Source organism: Hyphopichia burtonii, assembly GCF_001661395.1.
Source record: "Hyphopichia burtonii NRRL Y-1933 unplaced genomic scaffold HYPBUscaffold_8, whole genome shotgun sequence".
In the NCBI taxonomy this organism is placed as follows: domain Eukaryota; kingdom Fungi; phylum Ascomycota; class Pichiomycetes; order Serinales; family Debaryomycetaceae; genus Hyphopichia; species Hyphopichia burtonii.
Genome location: NW_017963735.1, coordinates 305,630 through 328,460, shown reverse-complemented (window position 1 = coordinate 328,460; position 22,831 = coordinate 305,630). Strand labels below are relative to the sequence as shown.

At 35.6% G+C, this 22,831-nt stretch overlaps 8 protein-coding genes across 8 annotated transcripts; 6 read left to right on the top strand and 2 right to left on the bottom strand.

The window, feature by feature from the left end:
• Positions 1-12: 12 nt before the first annotated feature.
• On the bottom strand, positions 13-2,480 carry HYPBUDRAFT_13342 (glucose-induced degradation complex subunit; the record flags this gene model as incomplete). Its single annotated transcript, XM_020219516.1, has 1 exon — positions 13-2,480. Exon 1 carries the CDS (start codon positions 2,416-2,418, stop codon positions 13-15), a length of 2,406 nt encoding a protein of 801 aa, XP_020074245.1. The 5' UTR covers positions 2,419-2,480.
• A 1,499-nt stretch (positions 2,481-3,979) lies between these two features.
• ZCF29 (Zcf29p) lies at positions 3,980-6,211 on the top strand (the record flags this gene model as incomplete). Its single annotated transcript, XM_020223756.1, has 1 exon — positions 3,980-6,211. A coding segment is annotated over one exon (2,232 nt), but the record flags the coding sequence as incomplete, so codon positions are not given.
• A 25-nt stretch (positions 6,212-6,236) lies between these two features.
• HYPBUDRAFT_154031 (uncharacterized protein) lies at positions 6,237-7,445 on the bottom strand. The gene has a single exon (XM_020221863.1). The coding sequence runs from the start codon at positions 7,328-7,330 to the stop codon at positions 6,428-6,430; it is 903 nt and encodes a 300-aa protein (XP_020074243.1). The 5' UTR covers positions 7,331-7,445; the 3' UTR covers positions 6,237-6,427.
• Positions 7,446-8,584: 1,139 nt separating this feature from the next.
• HYPBUDRAFT_94868 (uncharacterized protein) lies at positions 8,585-11,005 on the top strand (the record flags this gene model as incomplete). The annotated part of the gene is made up of 1 exon (XM_020223928.1): positions 8,585-11,005. A coding segment is annotated over one exon (2,421 nt), but the record flags the coding sequence as incomplete, so codon positions are not given.
• Positions 11,006-11,198: 193 nt separating this feature from the next.
• Positions 11,199-12,477, top strand: HYPBUDRAFT_168630 (uncharacterized protein). The gene has a single exon (XM_020222811.1). It carries the CDS (start codon positions 11,295-11,297, stop codon positions 12,468-12,470), a length of 1,176 nt encoding a protein of 391 aa, XP_020074241.1. The 5' UTR covers positions 11,199-11,294; the 3' UTR covers positions 12,471-12,477.
• A 146-nt stretch (positions 12,478-12,623) lies between these two features.
• HYPBUDRAFT_114452 (uncharacterized protein) lies at positions 12,624-13,829 on the top strand (the record flags this gene model as incomplete). The annotated part of the gene is made up of 1 exon (XM_020219044.1): positions 12,624-13,829. The coding sequence occupies one exon, from the start codon at positions 12,624-12,626 to the stop codon at positions 13,827-13,829; it is 1,206 nt and encodes a 401-aa protein (XP_020074240.1).
• On the top strand, positions 13,700-16,286 carry MDL1 (ATP-binding cassette permease). The gene has a single exon (XM_020221862.1). The coding sequence runs from the start codon at positions 14,100-14,102 to the stop codon at positions 16,203-16,205; it is 2,106 nt and encodes a 701-aa protein (XP_020074239.1). The 5' UTR covers positions 13,700-14,099; the 3' UTR covers positions 16,206-16,286.
• Positions 16,287-18,173: 1,887 nt separating this feature from the next.
• Positions 18,174-22,652, top strand: UGT51C1 (Ugt51c1p; the record flags this gene model as incomplete). Its single annotated transcript, XM_020219052.1, has 5 exons — positions 18,174-19,212; positions 19,318-19,566; positions 19,777-19,914; positions 20,005-20,146; positions 20,264-22,652. Coding segments are annotated over 5 exons (3,957 nt in total), but the record flags the coding sequence as incomplete, so codon positions are not given.
• Between the last annotated feature and the right edge of the window lie 179 nt (positions 22,653-22,831).

The following is a 22,831-nucleotide window of genomic DNA, read 5'->3' as shown; positions in this document are numbered from 1 at the left end:
TTGAAAATTGTATCATGTCCCCCAAATTTTAACTAATTTATCATCACCAACTGAACACCAATAAGTACCATAATCATTACCACTAGCCAGAGGGTAAAAATTTCTATTCCAATCAACACTGTTACATAATCCATTATGAGCTTTAACTCTATTAATTAATTCACCAGTTGCTAATTTCCAAAAATAAACATAACCAGTATCACTACCAGTTATAACTAATTCTTCATCTTTTGTAACTGGATTAACATAACCGAAACATGAACGAACAATATAAGTATCTTGAGTGTGACCAAATAATTTAGTTTTCAAAACCGGAGGTTTTCTTTCCCTTGGTAAATTGATTTCATTTGAAGAATGTTCATTATTATTTTGTAATGAAATAGGTGATGGTGGAGAAATTGTTGGTTCGGAAACTTGACTAATATCCCAAACTTGTAATTCTTCGGGAGCAATACTAACTAATAAATAACGACCACTTAAACTAACTGAACAAGAAGTTAGTCTACCATTTAAATTAATTGCTGATAATCTAGTTGTATTTGAATTTGGATCAAATAAATCTGGAATTGTATAAAATTTAATTTGTCGATCATTATTAGCGGTAATTAACAATTTCCCATTAGGGGTAATTGTTAAATCGTTAATACGATTGAATTGATTTTTACTTGAATCTTTATTATTTTGAGATTCTAAAGCATTTGATTCTAAATTAATATTACTTGTGGTTGAAATTGATCTAGGTAAACCAGCATAACTACTATTTCTTCTATTTTGTAAATTACGAGAAGAATGACTTGAATGAATTGGAGCTGATAAATCTTCAGTAGCATTCGAACCGGTGGGGGCTCCACCATGACCACCAGCAATAGCAATTGAAGTTGAAGAAGGATGAGACAGAATATTTAAAAAATCATCATCCTGAACTGAATAAAAATCAAATAATTCGTCACCATCAATAGTGAAAGCTTTTAATTTTTTATCGGGAGAACCAATAATAAAATGAGGTTTTTCATTTAAATTTGAATTAGTTTTCGGTAAGAATTCACAAGACCAAGCCCTTATGTTTTCTCCCAAGGTAAAAGCACTGTTTAATTTACCTAATTTATTTGAAGAAGATCTTGTAGTACGATGATTTGAATGGAGAACATCTTTGATATCCCAAACTCTAACAATTGTATCTAAGCAACAAGAAACCAAATAATTTTCATCATGGTCCCAGCAACAATAAATGACTCCTTTTTTTTTATCCATGGTTGGTTTATAGCTATTTTTAACCCAGCAATTAGTATGATCTACTGAATTACTATCTAAAATAGCCAAAGTTTTAAAGTTATTTAAAACATCATAAATGATCAAGGTCCCATCTAATGAACCAGTAACCAAATAATTACCAGAAGGAGAAAACTTTGCAAACCAGGCTTCATCTGAATGATCAGTTAGATTGAATTTCAATTTAACCGGGAATGAATTTTCATAATAGTCATTTAAATCTTTTATTGAATTAAAGTTTTGGATATTATTCGATAATCTTGGAGGTAAATAGTATAAAGATTTCGAGTTGATATAGTTTGCCGAATTTTCCACCAAGTTATCCAAGTAGTTTGAAGGCGACTTACCCAAAATACTCAAGGTTTCCTTTGAATTAAATTTTGAAGTTGAGCGATTCGAGTTAATTTTGGTGAAATCACCAGCATCAATCAAATGATACAACAAAACCAGTCTTAACCTAGTGAAATAAATCAATTTTGAATCAAAATGATTACAGTTCAAGATATTACAAGAGATTATTTGGTTAATGTTGGGGGTCATCAACACCTTTTTATTGAAAATCATATTATCGATATGACTAACATGGATTGGACTCTGGAGTGCCAATGGGAGTAGCACGTCTCCTTCCGATTGGTTATTCAAATGGTCCACCAAATCAGGTTCAAAATAGTTCGATTGAGGTATTTTTTTACTCATGATAGTATTGATAAGTAAGTTCAATTGATCTTTTAGTAAATTCAATAGGCTCACTTCATTCGTGGGGTAATCGTTATTCATTGACTTTTCCATAATCAATTCTAAAAACTTGAATCTATGAAGAAGATAAATCATTATCGATATACTAACAATAAATTCGTCATTAGTTTCAGTTTGAAGGTATTTTTGCCAACTATCCTCATCGGTATTTGCAACGTATTCAATCTTATAATCGGCATTAGAGTTTTTCAACATAAATTGATTCAAAAAATTCAATATCCCTTCGTAATTCCCGTTTGCAAGGTGATCTTTGAAGAAAATAACGATTGGGCTAACCGTCGGATTCGCTTCTTCACTCACAGCATCACCGACATCGATTTCTCTGGCCAAATGGGCGTATCCTAATTCTGCAAGCGTTTCCTTGACCAACAGCAACTTGAACTCCTTGGACATCTTCTGTTGGCTGCCGTCCCACTGAGGGAGTAGTTGGTCTTGAAGGGTATTAAAGGGTTGTGGGGGGCCGGAATCGCAAGCCAAACCTCGACATCCGTACACCACAAAAATTCAAAATCCACACCCGTACATCCGTGCACCGCGCTTTGTTTACCTTTTCGGCTGGCGGCTCCTGGTAAGCCTGCCGAAACGGCCGCCTCCGCTAAACGCCGCCATCTCCGACGGGACGCACCGCCGCTTAAAACATCTGGTGTACGGGGGGCTGTATCCCCCTGAAGATTCCGTTTTCGCCCACGGATTCCGTCAAATTCCACATTTAGTACCCTAAAACCAACCTTTGGTGACCTGGTCTTTGGCCCCTGTTCCTGATTCAAGGCTCCACCAGACGCCCAGTTCCATGTCCAGGTCCAGTCAGACCCGTAAGAAGTCATGCGTCTAAATTAGAGCTTCCACCAGTTACCCAATCCGTATAGGAACTACGGCATGGTTGGGGTTTCAATTACGAAATTAATCTGATTGTACTACCTTGCCATTGTCAGCTAAACGAAGCCCAACAGCACCAGAAAGACCGTCCGCAAGGGTTACAGCAGAGTAAACGCACACCCACCAAGATGCTTAAACAGCCGTACTGACTTATTTTTACGTTTTTCTGTTGCTGTTTCTTTTTTTCGAATTTTTTTGTATGGCAGTTCTTTATTTGGTTGGTGCAGCAGCTTATTGTCTTTTGGGAAGAGATATTTTTTTTATTAATTGATTTGTTAGCATTTTTCAGCCAGCGGCAAAAAAGGTATTCGAAGGCAAATTCAACTACATCTTCTTTTCATATTCCATCACTGGTTGTGCTATTACTCTTTAGCTGATCGTTGGGGATTGTTCAATGGTATATTCGAGAGTGTGAGTCAGTGCTAACCTCTCGTAACCCCAGCTTTATTAGGAACGACCCGTGTCTATAATTCTATTCTTTTGTCTCTTTTTTTTTCTTTTCTTTTCTTTTTGTCTTTTGTTTAGTCTTTTTTTATCTCTTGAATAGTAAATAATTGTGAGTCATCGATTCACTTTGGTAGGTAGTACTGGTTTAAAAGATTCGGTGTTAGAAAAAGAGCTTGTCTCGGGGTTGCTGCATGGACGGCTGACCTGAATCATTTAAATATTATACTGAAATTCTGTTTGGAGTTAGACAGAAGAAAAAAAATCAATGATGTCTTCAACCCAGATTCCAGGGATGTTTGGTCAAAAACCCATCAGGAAACGAAATCGAGTTTCCTTGAGTTGTTTGTTTTGCAAGAAAAGAAAGGTCAAATGTGATAAAGGAGATCCATGTTCTACTTGTAAAAAATATAATGCAGAATGTATTTACGAACTGCAATTACAACATCAGCCAACCAAACTTCGAAAACCGGATTATGAAGGAGTTGAAGAGAGAAAGGATTCGGATAATTCCAATGTATACGATGAATTGAAACTACTAAAAGAAAAATTGGCTTCTTTAGAAGATTCTTTCAAATCGAAAAAGTCCCCCAGTACCGGTAGTAATGAGGAAAGTTGTTTGGTTTCGGATGAAATCTTGGGCTATAATCCAATTTCGTCCAAAGAAGATTGTTATAGTTTTTTCAATCAGGAATGTCCGGTGATTATATCCAATTCCAAAAGAAAAAATTTTTGTCCATTAACCTGGGTTGCTTTGATTAAAACTGATACTGCGTTGATTAAATTATGGAGATATATTCATATTTTGAAAAGAGCTCAGAAACAAGCGGTTTTCGCCATGGATAAAAATAGTAATCCCGATTATTATAGAAGACAAGTCGAATGTACTGAAGGATTAACTGATGATATGAAACCTTATAAAGCTAAAAACTTTCAAAAATCTCCAAATTATAATACTAGTGATGCTAAAAATAAAATTAATGCTAGAGCAATGTCTTTAGGATTAATGTTTTATGAAGGTGGGATCGATGAAGAATTAGCCTTGATTGATAAAATTGAGTTGGTTTTACCTAAACAAAAAGTTATTTGGAAATTGATTGAACGATTTTTCTCTCATGTCTATCCGTATTTCCCCTTATTAGATGAAGATGATTTTAGAAGTAAAATTTCTCAATTTATTGGTCCCGAAGCTTATAATGATGCTAAAATAAATAATTTAAAAATTGAAAGAAAAATCGATTTTACTTATCTTGGTACTTTATTATTAGTCTTGAGATTTGCTTATTTAACCTTATTTACCAATTCTGCTAGTATTAATGAAGCTAATTTATCAACTGATGATCCTTCTCCAAAAGCTCAAGATATTAAATACTTATTAAGTAATGTAATCAGTATTGATGTGGTTGATGTTGCTGAAATGTGTTTAAATCAATTCAACTTGGTTAAAACTTTAACTTTACCTTTATTACAATTGGCCATATATACAAGAGTTTATAGAATATATTCTCCTGAAGATGGTGAAGGTCGTGATAACACTGATTCTGTGGTTTATACTGGAACTTTACATCAAATGGCTTTTTCAATGGGTCTTCATCGTGAACCAGATTATTTCCCTGAAGAACATCCCGATCCAAAATTGAATAATTTACAAAGGAAAATATGGTACGGAATCTTAATTCTTGATGCAAATGATTTTATTCTAACTGGTAGCCCTTTAATAACTCATCCTGAATCTTTTGATACTAAAACTCCTTATTATGTTCCAGGAAATGAAAATATTCGAGATATTGAAGTTGAAAAAATGACCGATTCTCAATTTTCAAGATTTGATTCTAATTTTCAAATGATTTATGAAGCTTCAACTCTGATTACTTCATTAAAGAAGAAGGTAAATTTATACGAATTTTCTTTAAAAATGAATGACATGGAAAAACATTTGAAAACAACCTATGGAGATTCTCTAGTTTCTCATCTTGGATGTGGTTCTTTATCAAGAGAAATGGTTTTTGCTAAAAGTGTTAATTTAAAAATCTTTTTCAGTTCAATTTTTTTCTTATCGGGGATTTATTTACATCTATTCAATTATTATGAAGCAAAAGTTAATTATACTTATGCTTTTTATTATATGAAGAAATTGATGATTATTTTGATACCAAATTTATTACCATTTTATTCTGATTTAGTTGAAAATAGTTCCTTTATTTTTAAAAGTTCTACAGACTTATTTGTCACTCCAGGTTTCGAATTAGTTCTTCATAAAACTTGTATTGCAATTCAATCCTTATATATGAGATGCCGGTTTTCTTTAAAGGATTTTGAATCATCTCCAGATCATATTCATTTAATGAAGACTGATACCGCTTATTCTGGTCATATTAATGCAATTGAAACTTTGACTAAAAATTTATTAATTTGTACATCTGCATTAATGGAAATTACTTCAGTTTTAAGTAAACGTTATTATTATTCCTGGCGTATGCTAAAAGCATGCACTTTTATTTTAAAAATTCTTAAAGATGATGATATTTATAATCATGTTGGTAAAGAAAAATCATTATTAAGATTTACAACTCCAATGTTAAATGAATTAAATGGAATATTAAAACAATCAATTAAAAAAATTGAAGAACAAAAAAGAAAATTGAAAACATCTAATCTAAGTTACAATTCTAATATTTCAAATACAGTTGATTCACTGGATGTTCAAATGAATAGATCTTCAATGTCAAATGAAAGTTTAAGTGTTGGTAGTACTAATTCCGCTAGTATTGATTATGATTTTTTCGGTAAAAGTGCATCAATTAATCATAATAATGATCCTCAAGTTGATGATTTATGGATACAAATGATTTCAGTTAAAGAAAATCCTTTTGATCCACTTACAAATGGAACTTCAGGAGATCAAATTCCTTTAAATTTGGATCAACCATTCCCAGTAGATATCGAAAATGGAGTACCCCTAGGGGTAAATGATGATTACTTTGATAGATTAGCATTTGATGATTTTTTCCCAGAAAGGTGACGAATTACATATTCTTGTATATAATTAGTTTTATGCCCATTTAATAAAAGATTTCTTTTTTTATTTTATACTTACTTTCCAGCTTATTATTTTGCTGTCAGTATTCAAGATTAAAATATGAGCATTTTCAAAATTTAAACTAATACTTAACCACGATTGGTCGAAAACCCGGCTGACAACGCTCGAACTAAGGTTTCTGGATTGTAAAATATGATGCGGCCGAGTCATTGCACCGGATCCTGTCGCTGGAGCCTCATAACTACTGATGGCCGAATTCAAATTTTCAGTGAATTGAATTGATTGCAAATGGACTAAAGTGATGAACTCGTAGTAATCGTGCAAGTCTTCATTTGCGATTGGGTCCACCAAGGACAGCAAATCAATGGCACCGTTAAGCAATGATATCTCGGTCGACGAAGGCTCAAGAGAAAAGTCAGCATGTAACGCAGATTCGAAATCCGAATCAAGCGTTACCACCTTCAAGTTAACATTTTGGAAAACAGTTGATATGAGTTGTTTGCAATCCGGAGTGAGTTCACTTCTGCAACACACAATATGATAAGTCGGAAAGAGATGCGGGGAGTTTTTGGAAGGAGTCCTCTGCTTTACCTTGAGTCTATTTGACTTATTAAAGTATCCTGCGTTTTTATAACTGGATTCGTTCAATTGAATCTTGATACTATCGTCTATACTGGAGAAAACGAGCTGGTTATATGGAGCAAACTGTTCTATGCTTGGGCTTGCTCTGAGCGAAACGTGCTCCTGGACCGGGATCGATTCTATGAGTTGCAACAAATCTCTGAAACCAAATTTAGACCAAGTCTTTGAATCTGCGAGCTCAACCGGCGATTGAGATATAACACTTAGCTTATCGAGGAACGGGGTTTCCTTCACGATCTTCTCGAGGAACTGGGGGCACGCACCCACCTCGTTTTCATACACCACACACGATTCGCCAGTCATTTTGGTTGAAGTTGAAAGGATGAGTTGAAGGTTTGAGTCCGAAAAATTTAATTGATGAGTCCATATGCAGGTTTATGAATTTTCCATTACCAATACCTTGATCTCGATATACATGGATATACACCTATATACATTTAGATATCTATGTATAGGAGATGATTCTTTTGATGGAAGGCCAAAGCACCTTTTGAGTTTGAAAACCTTCAAGCTACGGATTCATATTAATTTGCAGCAGAGGTGCACCAATGGCTGTGCAACATGCCTTAAAGGCACTCGTCTGGGCTGTAGTCCCGGCAGACGGCCGCTCCTGAGTCGACTGTGCGGGCTGGACTAATGCTGTGACTTCGGTTATACTATTGCTGTCTACTCCTATCCCACTGTCTTCTGTCTACTGTCTACTGACTACTGACTACTGACTACTGTCTACTGTCTACTGTCTACTGACTACTGACTACTGTCTACTGACTACTGTCAACTGTCTATTTGCTAGTAATACCTTCTAGTAATACGGGCAATATTCACTGTCTAGTAATACTGACATCTGTGCTTACTGTCCTGTTCTCCATACTGTCTGTGCTTACTGCCTGTCTATACTTAGTACTGACTAATACAGACAATACTTAGTACCAACTATTAATACTGGCTGACTTACTGACAACCGACTCACTGACTTCTTCACCAACTCCCTTACTGACTTCACCGACTCACTTACTCACTTACTGTTCGTTCTGAGTTGGTTCTGACTGCTCCACTTGTTCCTCCTCGTGCAACTTAATACATAATCGCAAATTAATATAAACTATACGGCTACACCCCGATACGACCATACTCCTATACGACTATACTGCTCTAAGACTATACGTCCGTACTACCATCCCGTGCTTACTACTTTACCACCATTAGGGTATCCAGTGTTGTGCTCCGTGTCGTGGATCCAATTAGACTATAAATACTCTGCGAAGCAAACTACTAAAAAAAGAAAAAGGATACTTTAATTAATTGGTGAGGACAACATTAGCAAACCAAGCCTGTTATCCACTGGAGTTCCATACTACACGGTCTTACATCGGTACCTCATCAATAGCCATTGGTTGAAACTGCACGTCAGACAGTATTCGAGTTGTTTGTATTTGAAATTGCAGCATACTAGTGGATTTGGAATAATACTTGGTTACAGGATTAAACTTTAAGATGAAGTCAGATTATCAACTAATACTGACAGTTAGTAATGAAGTTCATTCAAATATCTGTCAACATTTACATCCCTCAGTATCACAATTGGTTAGTGGATTCATCAAATACTTAAAAGAACCAAGATATCAATCTCCATTAACTTTGTCCGAACTATCCCGATTATTTCAAAGCTTTTATCAGGATTTAAATTCATTAATCATTAATATTTACACTCAATCTAATTCAAATAAACGAAATTTATTATCAAATTCCCAATATTTTGGAGAGAATCCTAAAGATTTTGATTATTTACTAGCAATTGCTAATTACTCATCCTCATCAATTAAATTATCGAAAAGAAGTGATCCAGAAGCAAATCTTCAATTAAGAGTATTCAATTTTTACAAATTCTTAATCATTTTTGAATCAATTGAAAGAGCACAGTTTGATTTATTCAACTCTTGTAATAATCCTAGTGATGATCATGAAATTATATTATATAATAAAATTTTCAAATTTGATGAAAAAGATATAGCAATTCAATCAATTTTAGATGAGAAATTAAGTTTATTGAAAAATCTAAACTTACCCTTTACTAGTTTAAGTGAAGGTAACGATGAATCAATTGACAAATTGAATGAGTTTTTCAAAAAATTATCTCCTTCTTCGTCAATCTTATCAAAGATTACTAAGAAATTTAATCAATTAAATGATCAAATCACACCCTTTGCTAAATTGAAATGTATTGTTAAGATTCAAAAATACCTTATTATACTATTATCAGAAATTTATGATAATGACTTATCCAAAATCAATAACGATATTTTATTACCTTCTTTGATCTATATCATCATCCATTATTCAAATTCAAATAATCTTTATCTTAATTTCACTTTTATTCAAAATTTTATCAACTTGATTGATCCTTATAAAGTTGATGCATCAATTTTCACCTTGAACTCTTCATTTTCTTCCTATAAACCCAATAATTATCGTTTTAAAAAGCCTTCTCCTTCAAATACTTCTTTAAACCAATCAAGTAATCAAGCTTCCAAAAAATTATCTAATAATCTATATCAGTTGTTGAATCTTAATGAATCAAGTGATTTTAACCAAGAAGAAGAAGATCGTGGAATTGATTTCTTTAATAATGATAAAGACTTGATCAATTACATTCAAGCAAACTATTTAAATAACGGGGAGTTGTATTATTACCTAACTAATTTCGAAGCAATCTTGTTTTTCTTACAAAATGTTACAATCGATGAATTACCTGACATTGATTCAAATGAGGAGATTTTGATTAAACCAATTCATAAATTGGTGGAAGACGAAATTGTGACTGATCAGCCAAAGTCAGTCAAATCTTCAGATGATTTGAAAAAAGTCATGATGGAAGAATTTGATGAAACCAGATCGAGGTCTTCTTCCTTGTTGAATACTATAAGTACTAAATTTAATGATGCGACCAGCTTTTCAACAAATCGTTCAAGATCAAATTCTGCATCCATCTTTAATAATAAAAATGGTAGTAAAGAAGTTTTCCCTTCAACTGGTTATGAAAATAATAACACCAACAATAACTTTGAAAATTCAATAATGGCCTCGCCTATACTATCAAATGATTCTAATACTGATGAAAACTCAAGTTTAACAGTTATGAAAAATATTTTAAATCGCTTTAGTTCAGTTAGTGTGCTGCAATTCAGACCAACCATTGACGGTGCTTTGAATGATTTGAATTCCAATGAATCTAACCATAGAAGATCTAGTTCCTTGATTAATAAATTATCACCAAATCATTCGAGAACTAGATCGTCTTCTTTAGAACAAATGATTTCAAATAATCCTCTATTCAATGCAACTTCAACATCATCTGCATCCAATCCCACTTCTGGTAGAAATAATTCAACTTCAAGTACCAATAGTACTACCAATGATAAAAGAAATTCAATAACTTCAAAATTTACTTCTGGAGTATCTGAATTCATGACTAAATTAAATTCTCCAGTAACTCAAAATCCTCCTAATATCATCCATACTAATCCAAAAGGTCACAAATCTTCTTCTTCTTTACATTCTTTACCGGAAAATGATGATAATGATAATCAATCAATTGGTAGCTCAACCATTATTCAAAAACGCCCAGAATATAATCATAGAAATCGTACCTCAAGCTTACAAATCATGGATAAATGGTTTAATAATCTATCTACTAACACAACTTCTAATTCCCCTAATAAAAACGAGAAATTGAAAACTTCCACTGATTCTCCAAATGCTACCGTGGTCGATAACACCGATGGTATGGCTGACAGTGAATCTAACGAAGTCTCGTTATTTTCAAATTCTTACCGTGAATTAACAAAGTACCAAAATATCGATTTCGATTCTTTGACAATTTCTGATTTAAGAAATTTGAAAAATTATTACGATCAATTATGTAACGACCTTAATGTCAATAAGTTGGAACTGAAGACCAGCGACGAAGATAATGACGAAAGGAAAAACATCGATATACTCTAGCTTAGTTCATTCTTCTCTTTGCATTTCATCAATCTCTCATGGCTTAATATATTACCCCGTAAGTAACCGTACTAGTAGATTATCGTTATCCTGTATACAGATTTTTTTTTGCTCTAACAAAAAAAAAATTATTCCATCACATTCTAAAGTACCAAACAGTCATTTTACTCAAATATATATACCCAAATATATATACAACGGGATACTTCAAGCTTGGATGGGGGTATAGCATTGCTTGAGAAAATTCAGAGAGACAGTTACGTTGATGACATCAAAACTTGATATCAACTCCAATTCTAATCAGGGGAATTCTTCGATAAGGAAAAAGAGGACCGATAGATCTAGTGACGATGGTTGCTTGCGTGAGAATAAGAAGATCAAGCTTGATTCTTTGTTGCAGGGCTTGAGCTTGGGTGATGACGATCAGAATGAGAAGCGTGAAAAGACCAGTGAAAAGACCAGTGAAAAGACCAGTGAAAAGACCAGTGAAACGACCGGTGAAAAGACCAGTGAAAAGACTAGTCTATTGACAAAAGAAAAGGCAGAAAATGAAACAGAAAGAGCCTGTGTTGATACGGAGGACGAAAACGAATTTGATATACCCACCACCCACTCGTTCATAAGGAGAAAGTCGTCGCCCAAACCTCCGAGTGATTCACCATCATATAGTGTAAATCCATCACTAAAACTTAACAAGTATAGTGTATTCAAGCCGTCTAGCTCTTCGACTCCAGGAAGTGGCTCTAATTCTATCGACTCTTATATAACAGATCGGTTGATGGAGCATTTCCAGAATATCATTCAGCTGGGAAATACATTGATTCATTGGTACAGGCCGTTTTCCTTGATAGTATATCGTTTCCAAAAATGGACGTTAAGGTTATTCAACCGGTTTTTAAGAAAATATTATGCATTACAAAATAATAATAATATTGGCTATAAGAAATTCCGACCATTCAAATTCTATTATAAAATAATGAATTTGATCGATTCAAAAGAGATCAATTTCACTTATCAAGACTTAATCAATATATTAGATCAAGAAACAAAATTGGAACTAGAAATAATCAAAAAGAAGAGAATATCAAGGGAGGAATCAAATAGAAATTCGGATAATGAATACTCTGATATTAATATTCAAGAATTAAAGTATAATTACTGGGATAGACTACCAGGACTTAGCAAAGATCTAGAAATGAGTGAATCAAGTATGGCAGACAATGAAAATGTTAAACTTTTTGAACTACATGACAATACCCTGTATAATAGTAATGATTATGATTATGACGACATGGATATGGATATGGATAACGATCTAGAAACGGCTGCAAATCTGATTGCAGGTCTGATCGAATCCAATTACGGCCTGTATTATTACGACTATCGAGACGCAACCAATCAAGGTTTTCAGAATAATATAGTAGCAGATATTAATATATAACTTGCCTAAATAATAGTAGTTATATGTATTGGTGTATGGGTGCGGACCTTTGATAATTGGAAATGCTTAACACTAAAAGCTTTTTCTCCTTTGATCTTATCATCTTTTACATGATTTATTCTAGTCTACAAAATGGAACTTGTAGATCCTCAAATGAAACAACCAGATTTCGTATTGAAGCAAAATCGATCTTATAACATATGCGATCTACCAGATGATATACTACTACAAATATTTGAACAACTAAGTCCCCTGGAGACGAATCATATTATCGGTCTACTAGATAAGATATTGAGAGCAAGCTTGGGAAGGAGTCAGATAAGGAAGCAAATTGAGTTATTAATTACTTTTGCTTACAGGAGACTATACAAAGGTAACTCGTTGATAGTTTCTGAATTTTCAACAAGTGAGTTTCTCGACAAGTATGATACTGTATTCAGTTTCGAATCCTTCCACGACAGATTTACAAATAGCTTTTCAAAAGATGATATAATTCTAGAGATTGAAAGGAAAGTGTTCATGGAAACCCGGCCACAGAGTCTAGATTTCAAACTCACTCGAAGTTCAAATGATTATACTAAATTCATTGGAGATTTAAAGATTCTCAATCAAATTTTAGAACAGTTGAGTGGGAATAATGAAATAACCAGATACTTCCAATACATTTTTCAAATAGGGTTTTATTTGGATGCCAACACTTTAAGTGTTGAGTCTCCTACGTCTGTATTAACTGCCGTTTTGAAGACTCTTATAAATCTAGTAAATAACAAGACCTTAATGAAAGACCCATTAAGTAATAGATTTCAAAAAGTGACCATCAAGTCCACCGATATTGGGAATTATTATGTTGATGAAAATGGTTGGGGTCAACTTTTGGAAAGATTTGGTAATGCCACAGTATTAAATCTTGAAGATAATGTAATTGGACTGGATTCAAATCCTAGGACTACAACATTACAAAGGGTTCATTATGATTTACTAGGAAACTGTTTCAACTGGCCTCCTCAGTTAAAGCATCTTTCTTTAAACCATAATTTGATAACCTATGTCCTGACAAGATTTTTCAATAATTTGCCAAAATCTATTGAGTCACTACTGCTTGAAAATAATAAGTTATGCTCATTAGGTTGCAATGATAACGAATCTTTTAATTTAGTCAAGACCTTGCCCAACTTGCAAGATTTGAATTTGAAAAACAACCACCTGTTAATATTTGTTAACATAGAATCATTCAAAAACGTTAAAGTTTCAAAACATAAATTCAAATCCTTGGTTATACGTGGGTGCAATATCGAAGATGTTAACTTACGCCAATTGAAAATCACCGCAAACGAGGAAAAATTCACTTTAGTTATCTAGAATAATCAATAGATATTTAGATCTGGCATCTGAATACTTTTTATTGATAAATCTTTTGTATTAGTTCTTTATAGCCAACAACTGCAAAATGTCAAACTGCGGTCACGTGAGCACTAATTTTTATTATTGGTGTACGGGCTATTGATACCATCGTATAGAATTTTCAGTTCTTTTCCGAGAAGGCGGCCCCATCAAGACAATCTTTGATTGATCTTATCCAAGTCTAGGTTGAAAGAGCCAGGTAAATAAGACGATTCTGCGAGGTAGCCAATGATAAGGTTTAGTTCTTCCACGAGCTTGCTTCGATGCGGAGGCTCAATTCATGGGTCGAGATGTCCGTTAACTATAAAATCAGCATCAATTAGTTCGGGGACGAGACTCGGATTAAACCCTGGGATTTTGCATTTTAATAGAAGATTACATTATCAATTCAAGCCAATACACTCGTTGAAAAGAGGGATCAGGTTGAATATAAGGTTGAAATCAACTTCAAGCAGTCAAGAACCTAAGAAATCCGTATGGTTTGATATCAAACGTCTTTCAAGACTTGCTAAACCAGAAGTGGCATTATTATTTGGAGCTTTAGCCTGTTTAATAGTGACATCTTCTGTGAGCATGTCACTTCCGTTGTTTATTGGTAAGATTATTGATACTGCTAGGCCTCCTAGTGATATTGGAGATAAAACTGACGAAACCAAATCTGGAAACTCAATACTAAGTTTTTTGGGCCTGAACCAAAAGGAAGACGAAAACGATAAGATATTTGGGTTAGACCCTTATCATTTCTATGGATCATTGGGGATACTATTCACAATTGGATCATTGGCAAATTTTGGACGGATCTATTTACTAAGATCTGTTGGTGAAAGATTAGTTGCTAGGCTTCGATCAAGACTATTCAGTAAGATATTATCACAGGATTCATATTTTTTCGATGTTGGACCTAATAAAGCTGGTATGAAGACCGGGGATTTGATATCGAGAATTTCTAGTGATACTCAAATAATAAGTAAATCTTTAAGTGGGAATATAAGTGATGGGGCACGAGCATTAATAAGTGGATGTGTTGGATTATCGATGATGTGCTGGGTATCATGGAAACTTACGTTATGTATGAGTTTAATTTTCCCACCGTTAATATTAATGTCGACAGTGTATGGACGTCGTATTAAACAATTATCGAGGACCATCCAAGATAATTTAGGAGATATGACGAAAGTGACCGAGGAGAAGTTGAATGGATTGAAAACCATACAAAGTTTTGCGCAACAAACCAAGGTTGTTCATGAATATAATCAAGAAATCAAGAAGATTTTCAACTCGTCGATGTTGGAAGGAAAATTGAGTGGGATATATTTCAGTGGGAATGGATTTTTGGGGAATGTGACCATGATTGGTCTTTTGGTGATTGGAACCAATTTCATCGGAAGAGGAGACATTAGTATTGGAGATTTATCGAGTTTTATGATGTATGCAGTTTACACCGGTAGTTCAGTTTTTGGGTTAGGAAATTTCTATACTGAGTTAATGAAGGGAATTGGAGCAGCAGAGAGAATTTTTGAGTTAATTGAGCTGAAGCCAAAAATCACCACTAGTTTAGGAGAAAAAGTGAACGATTTAACTGAAGGAGATATTAAGTTCAGTAATATCAGATTTAACTATCCATCCAGATCGGACACTCCAGTTTTCAATAATTTGAACCTTGGTATCAAAAAGGGTGAACACGTTTGTATTGTAGGGCCAAGTGGGAGTGGGAAATCAACCATATCGCAATTATTATTAAGATTCTACGATCCAATTAGTGGGGGTGTTACTGTTAATAACCATGATATAAAAGATTTAAATCTTAATTTTTATCGTTCGTTGGTTGGTTACGTTCAACAAGAGCCTTTATTATTCAGTGGTACCATTAGAGAAAATATCACTTTTGGAGTTAAAGATGCTAGTGATGAAGAAATTGCCTATGCGGCAAAACTCAGTAATGCTTATGATTTTATCATGGATTTCCCCGATGGATTCGATACTTACATTGGCCCGTCGTCTACCGGTAGTGCTCAATTGAGTGGGGGGCAGAAGCAAAGAATCTCGTTGGCAAGAACTTTAATCAAACATCCTAAAATTCTTGTTTTGGATGAAGCCACCTCTGCGCTTGATTCTCATCTGGAGGAAGTGGTTATGCGCAACCTATCCCAATTATCAAGAGAGAAAACCGGAGAAATCACCATTCTTCTGATTGCCCATCGTCTTTCTACCATCAAAAATAGCGAGCGTATCATTGTCTTGAATAACCACGGCGAGGTTGTAGAAGACGGATACTTCTCCGTCTTATACTCCAACCCCGACAGTGAATTGAACAAGCTCTTGAAAAAACAATAACCCTTCTATGAATACATATCAATATACATATCCATATAAATACCCTTACACCCTTATAAATATACATAAATATCATATAAGCATCATATAAATACATTATTCCATATACATGTATATCCTTCAACCGTTGGGTTTGTGTTTTTTGCAGCAATCTCGGTGGCCGGTGTACGGGCCGGTTACGTCATGGTGCAACTTTCACATGCGCCAGCGACTCGCGGCCGAGCCCTTGCGCCCAGCGGAGCCTGCTCGGTCCCCGTCTCTGGCGGGATCCGTATTACTGCACGAGGCTAATCGTGCGTTTTTCAACCGAGGCTCTGGGGCCCAACTGGGCCCAGCGAGCCAATTGCCTGGGTCCATTTGGCCTTCCCGGACCCAGCAAAGTCCACTTTTCGGACCCAATCATGTTCTCCGGCTCTGCCATGCTTATCGGACTTTCGTTGGTGGCTCCAGCTTCTGCGAGGGGCCCGGCTTCTACGAGGGGCCCGGCTTGTTGGTGGCCACAATTCAGCCTTGCCAACCCAGCCCGTTAAGCCCGGCTACCCTGGTTGATCAACCCTTTTCCGTGGAAGTACTGGCTTAATGTTTGAGGTTTGTCCGTTTATTTGGGGAACGGACGCACAATAGAAGGAAAACGGTTGATGAAAGTTTAAAAAAACCCGAACAAAACCAAAAAAAAAAAAAAAAAAAGACAAAAAAAGAAAAAAGTCCCGTATTTCACAAGCCAAAAATCCTCCTTACCGCCCATCCCATCACTAAGTTATAAAGCATCTGGCCTGACTATACTAGTGATTGCCTGATTCTGCGTCAACTGGAAGGTTGTTATAGTATAAGAACTCAGTCAGGATGCTGTTTGCCAAAGAGAAAGCTTCGGAAAGAAGCAATTCAATCGAAACTATAACCAATCCAGAGCTGCCCGTTGAAGCTTCAAACAGAGGTCAAGGGCCCAAGTATCCAGATAATAATTCATCAAATCGATTTATTTCAGAACCAATGGGGCCTGCAGCCTCTTCTATGGATTCGAGTGCTTCTTTTAGCAGTCAGCCATTATATAAGAAGATTGTACAAACTATAATCCCCCCGTTGCAGTCGTCGTTTGGCTTTTCTCCTCCAGATACTCCTACTGAGTATCTTTCCGAGTCTGAAAATGGGAATACTTTGAAGTTACCCACTGAAAATAAGATGGCACACTCAATTCACGATGTTTTGACTGAGGATGCCAAACAGAAGACTGAGTCTTCTAGTCCGACCAAATCAAGGGTGGTACCTCGCCGCTCGTCCTCAAATGATGATGAGATTGATATTGCTTGTCCCATTGGGGAACTGAGACTACTGTCTTATTTTCTCAATATGTTGACCACTGCGCTGGTTTATGCAGGGGTTGGCAACGTCAAGAATCTACGAAAGTTTGTTACCAAAGATAATGAACACCATACTCTTTGCCAGGAATATGAGCGTCTTGAATCCTCTAAATCGAGTGGAGAGCAAAGATCAAAGCCGAAAAAGAAGGAAAAAGAACCCCATTTTTTGGCTTATGGTGTTTTTGAAAGTAGTTCGTCCGAAAGTGAGGAAGATGAACCGGATAATAATGAAGAGGACGGCGCCGAGGAACCCGCAAATGAATTGCAGAATGACATTCAAAATACTCCTCCGTCTTCCATCTCCGGTTCAATATCAAAAGATGCAAATGAGCATTTGGACTCCACCGGTCCTTTGGACCCTTTGGAATATGAAAAGAAAAATGCAAGCGTTCATGATTTAATCGAACAATTGGCCCAGGGTCAAAATTTGGATGAACTATATAAAAAGGAATCTCAGCAAAATCAATCGGAAATTTCCGATTCCATTAACCATCGTAAAAAATCAATCATATCGTCATCTAAAAAAGAAGATCCTTCTACTAATGACACTTCGAATGACTTGGATCTTGATGAAGAAGAACCTCATGATCCATCTACCTGGACAACCTTTCAAAAATCAATTGTGGAAAATCTCGATCCTCATATACTCAAAGAAGGTTTACTCATCAAATTTAAAGAAAATGAACTGAATGAAATAAATCAAAAAAAGGAAGAACAAACTAAAAAATTGCAATTGAAAAAAGAAAAACTCCGATTGAAAATTGCTGAAAAATTACAAAAAGTCTTTGACCTTGATCCAGATGATTATTTTTACTGTAATTATGATAATTGGTTAATCATGGATGTTCTTTTACAAGGTCACCTTTACTTAACCCGGGATAATTTACTTTTCTTTGCTTTTCTCCCTTCGAATTCAGGCTCTACAGGCAATCCTAAAACTGTTGATGAGGTTTCAAGAAATGATTCGCATCTTGATGATTCAGATTATGTGATTCATTCGGGTTCCTTGGGTATTAAAACTGCCCAGTACGGTGATTCTTATTTCTCAACAATGATTACTCATCGGTTCTGGGTTGTTCTTCGAGAAGAAACTTTAACGGTTTATCGATCGCCAACTGATTTGTACTTTCCAATGTTTGTTGTTGATTTGAAAACTGCAACCCATGCTGAAATAATTGAAAAAGATCTCACGGTTAATACTGCTCCAGCTCCTCAAAATAATCCCTCTTCTCCTTTATTATCACCTAAAGGACCAAGAAGCAGACATAACTCTTTCGAAAATACCAAATCGAGACCGTCCCTTCGTAGAGATAATACTGATTATTTGTCCAATTCTGATGATGACTCTTCTGAAGCTTCTAGTCTGATTACGCAGGATTATGAAGAAGGTAACGAAACTGTGAGTGGTGGGGTTTGGATAAAATTAGTCACCAAAAAGAAAAATTATCGATTTCATACTGATAATTTATATTCTGCTAGACAATGGGTTAATACAATTACAAAAGTCTTGTTTCAACTTCACAACTCAAATTCAAGAAATGAAGTTCTTATAAAAATTCCAATTGAAAATATCGTTGACTTTAAAAACAGCTATGTTTTAACTGAATCCGATGATGCTGATAGAGATGAAGAATCTCCTTTAAGTTTCTGTGTTAAATACCTTGACCCTGCCGCTTCAGAATCAAGCTTATTGAACTCTCAAAGAATGAAGAAAAAACTTAAAAATTCAACTAATAAATTAGTTAAAGATAAAGGTTTTAAAGTAAAGATTAAAATTAATGATCAAACCACAGGAAATTCTATAATATCCGATCAAACCTCTAATGTCGATATCAATACTCTTTACTTTTTGTTTTTTCGAGGTGGTGAAGGTTTCAATGATACATTTAATCAAGTTATTTATGATCGTTTGTCTCATAACCAAAAAAATCAAGGCGATGATGCATCTACAAACACTCTGACAGTTACAGATAGACTCAAAGAAACAGCTAGAAAAATGTCTCGTCAGCGTGAAAATTCAGTAGCTTCTTCCACTTGGTCTAAGAGCTCTCAACCCATGTCCACTTTATCCTCATTCCCTAGTTCGAGACCCTTAATTATTGAACAAATTGCTGCTGCTAATGAACGGTTACAAAAAGCTGATGCTGGAAAAACTGACCCTGGCTCTTTGAATCCAACGAATAATTCCCTGGTGTCATTTACAAACTTTGAAGATTCCAGTCTTCAAAGGTCGAATTCGCTGTCTAGACTCAGAAGGATTGGTAAAACCTTAACATCTCCAAGTAAGGTATTTGGTAAATCCAAAAGTGTTAATGATTTAATTTCATCAGATAGTCAGTTAAGGGCATCTGGTATCGCAGATTCTGGTGAACGTTCACTCCCTGATGTTCCTTCAACTTTAGTGGAAAAAAATACTCCAAATACGGAACATGTTTCTTCAGTCTCTCTGACAAGTTCACCAATGACTGGTGTTGCTGGATCTAATACAATTCATTTGCCTCGGAGATTATCTGTTACTGGTTTAAAAAATTTGAATATGTCATTTGAAACATCCCAACGTCGAATGGACGTTGCTGAATCACGGTATCAAGACCGTGATAATGAATCAGCCCCTGAGGACGATCAAAAGGCCCAATATATGGAACCTAAACTAACGACAGCTAATAAGTCTGAGCTTTTTGTTACGCCATTAAATTTGAGTGACCCATCTGAATATAAAAATGATAATAAGAAGCAGAACAAAGTTAAGTCCATTGGTAAGACAATGAAAGTTTTGGCTAATGTGGGTAATCTTTGGGCAGCTCACCCTAGCCATTATCAAAATATTCAAGAAAATGATCCATATTACGTTACCGATGATGATGCTAGAGAAGTTGCACTTAAACGTTACCAGGAGCATTTTTCATTGAGTTACGACAAAAAATTGGTGGCTACTTATTATACGCATTTGCAAAGGGCAATCCCTGTTTACGGTAAATTGTACTTGAGTGAAACCGAACTTTGCTTTAGAAGTTTATTACCTGGAGTTAATACAAGAATGATTTTACCTTTGTCTCATATAGAAAATTGCTATAAGGAAAAGGGGATGAAAATAACCCATTCTGGTTTGGTAATTCTCATTATTGGTCAAGAAGAAGTATTTTTGGAATTTGGGTCACATAAAGCCAGGGACGACTGCGAAAGAATGATTTTACAACAGCTAGAAACATTCCATCAAGACGAAGGTTGGGCTCCCTTGGATCATAGACCAGAATCATTACACGAATTTGAATTCAGAGGTGCAGATGTGACCAATAATGAAGTCAATGATTCTGTTGCATCTTCAAAAATTCAAAATGCCAGGATCAAATTATTCGAAGATAAATTAAATGCAGCTGCAGGTATTGATATACCGCTTATTCTTGAAGATTCACCTTTCTTCAAAACGGAAATCAAGCCTTCAACATCCTATAACTTGACATTATTAACCATTGGGTCTCGAGGGGATGTTCAACCGTATATTGCTTTAGCGAAGGGATTGAAAGCTGAAGGACATAATGTTACTATTGCAACCCATAAAGAATTTGAACCATGGATATCAAAATACAATATACAGTTCAAAGAAATTGCCGGGAACCCTGCAGAGTTAATGCATTTGATGGTCGAACATGGTTCTATGTCTGTTGCTTTTTTGAAAGAAGCTAGCAGTAAATTCAGATCTTGGATTAATGACCTATTGGCCTCTAGTTGGGAAGCATGTCAAGGAACAGATATTTTGATTGAAAGTCCCTCAGCCATGGGAGGTGTTCATATTGCCGAGGCCCTTGGTATCCCTTATATGAGGGCTTTTACCATGCCGTGGACGAGGACCAGAGCGTACCCGCATGCGTTTATTGTTCCTGACCAAAAGAAAGGTGGTTCTTATAATTATTTAACCCATGTCATGTTTGAAAATGTTTTTTGGAAGGGTATTTCAGGACAAGTGAATAAATGGAGAGTAGAACAGTTAGGTTTACCTCGAACCAATTTATTCAAATTACAGCAAACAAAAATTCCTTTCTTGTATAACGTTTCTCCTACGATATTCCCGCCATCTGTCGATTTCCCAGATTGGGTCAAAGTGACTGGTTATTGGTTCTTAGATGAAGGTGCTGCCAAAGATTATGACCCACCAAAAGATTTACTTGAGTTTATTGATTCTGCTTATAGAGATCAGAAGAAGATTGTTTACATCGGTTTTGGCTCAATTGTGGTCAGTAATGCAACAAGTCTTACCAAAGCGGTGATTGAAGCCGTTCTTGATGCTGACGTAAGATGCATACTAAACAAGGGCTGGTCTGATCGACTTAGTAACGATGAAAAAGACAAGGTAGAGGTAGAATTGCCACCCGAGATCTATGATTCTGGTGCTGTTCCTCATGATTGGCTATTCAAAAGAATTGACGCATGCGTCCACCATGGTGGTTCAGGAACTACGGGAGCATCGTTAAGGAGCGGTTTACCAACCGTAATCAAACCATTCTTTGGTGATCAATTTTTCTATGCCTCCCGAGTCGAAGAAGTTGGGGTTGGTATTGCTTTGAAAAAATTAAATGCTAAGAGTTTATCCAAAGCTTTGAAAACAGTTACGACTGACCTCAAGATTGTTGAAAAGGCTAAAAAAACCAGCGAACGTATGAGAAACGAAAATGGAGTGGCTACTGCAATCGAAGCAATATATTCTGAGTTGGAGTATGCCCGTACTCTAATCACTGTCAAACAACAACATAACGAACAATCCAGAGCAAATGCCTTGAAATCCGGTACCCAAACTCCTGTTGTGTACGAAGATGATGAGTATGAATCAGTTGAAGAAGGAGTCGACGATGACTACGATCTGGGTAGTGAGTCTGATTATGAAGAAGAAATTAGCGATGAAAGCAACCAAAAGACCACTCCATCGTCGAAAAACTCTCCAGATTCCACTAAAGACCCCGTACAAAGTGCCGATAGCGATGATGAAGAAGATTTAACCAACCCAGTGCCTGCTTTCCCTAAAAAGAAAAGCGATAAGGCCATCCATTTACCATCCAACTTGAAACCGGAAAACTGCCAATGGTTCCACTTCTAACTTTATATCCGAAGATTGTGTATATATTATGTACTTTATGTTTAATTTTTACGATTTTATGATGATGATTTCCCTTGATGTAGTTATTAAATGGTTGCAATAAAGGTCTGGTCGTGTAAGGCCCTGCAGATCACGAGAATAAGAGTCATCAGCAGCACAAAAGTTTTTGAGTCTTCCTG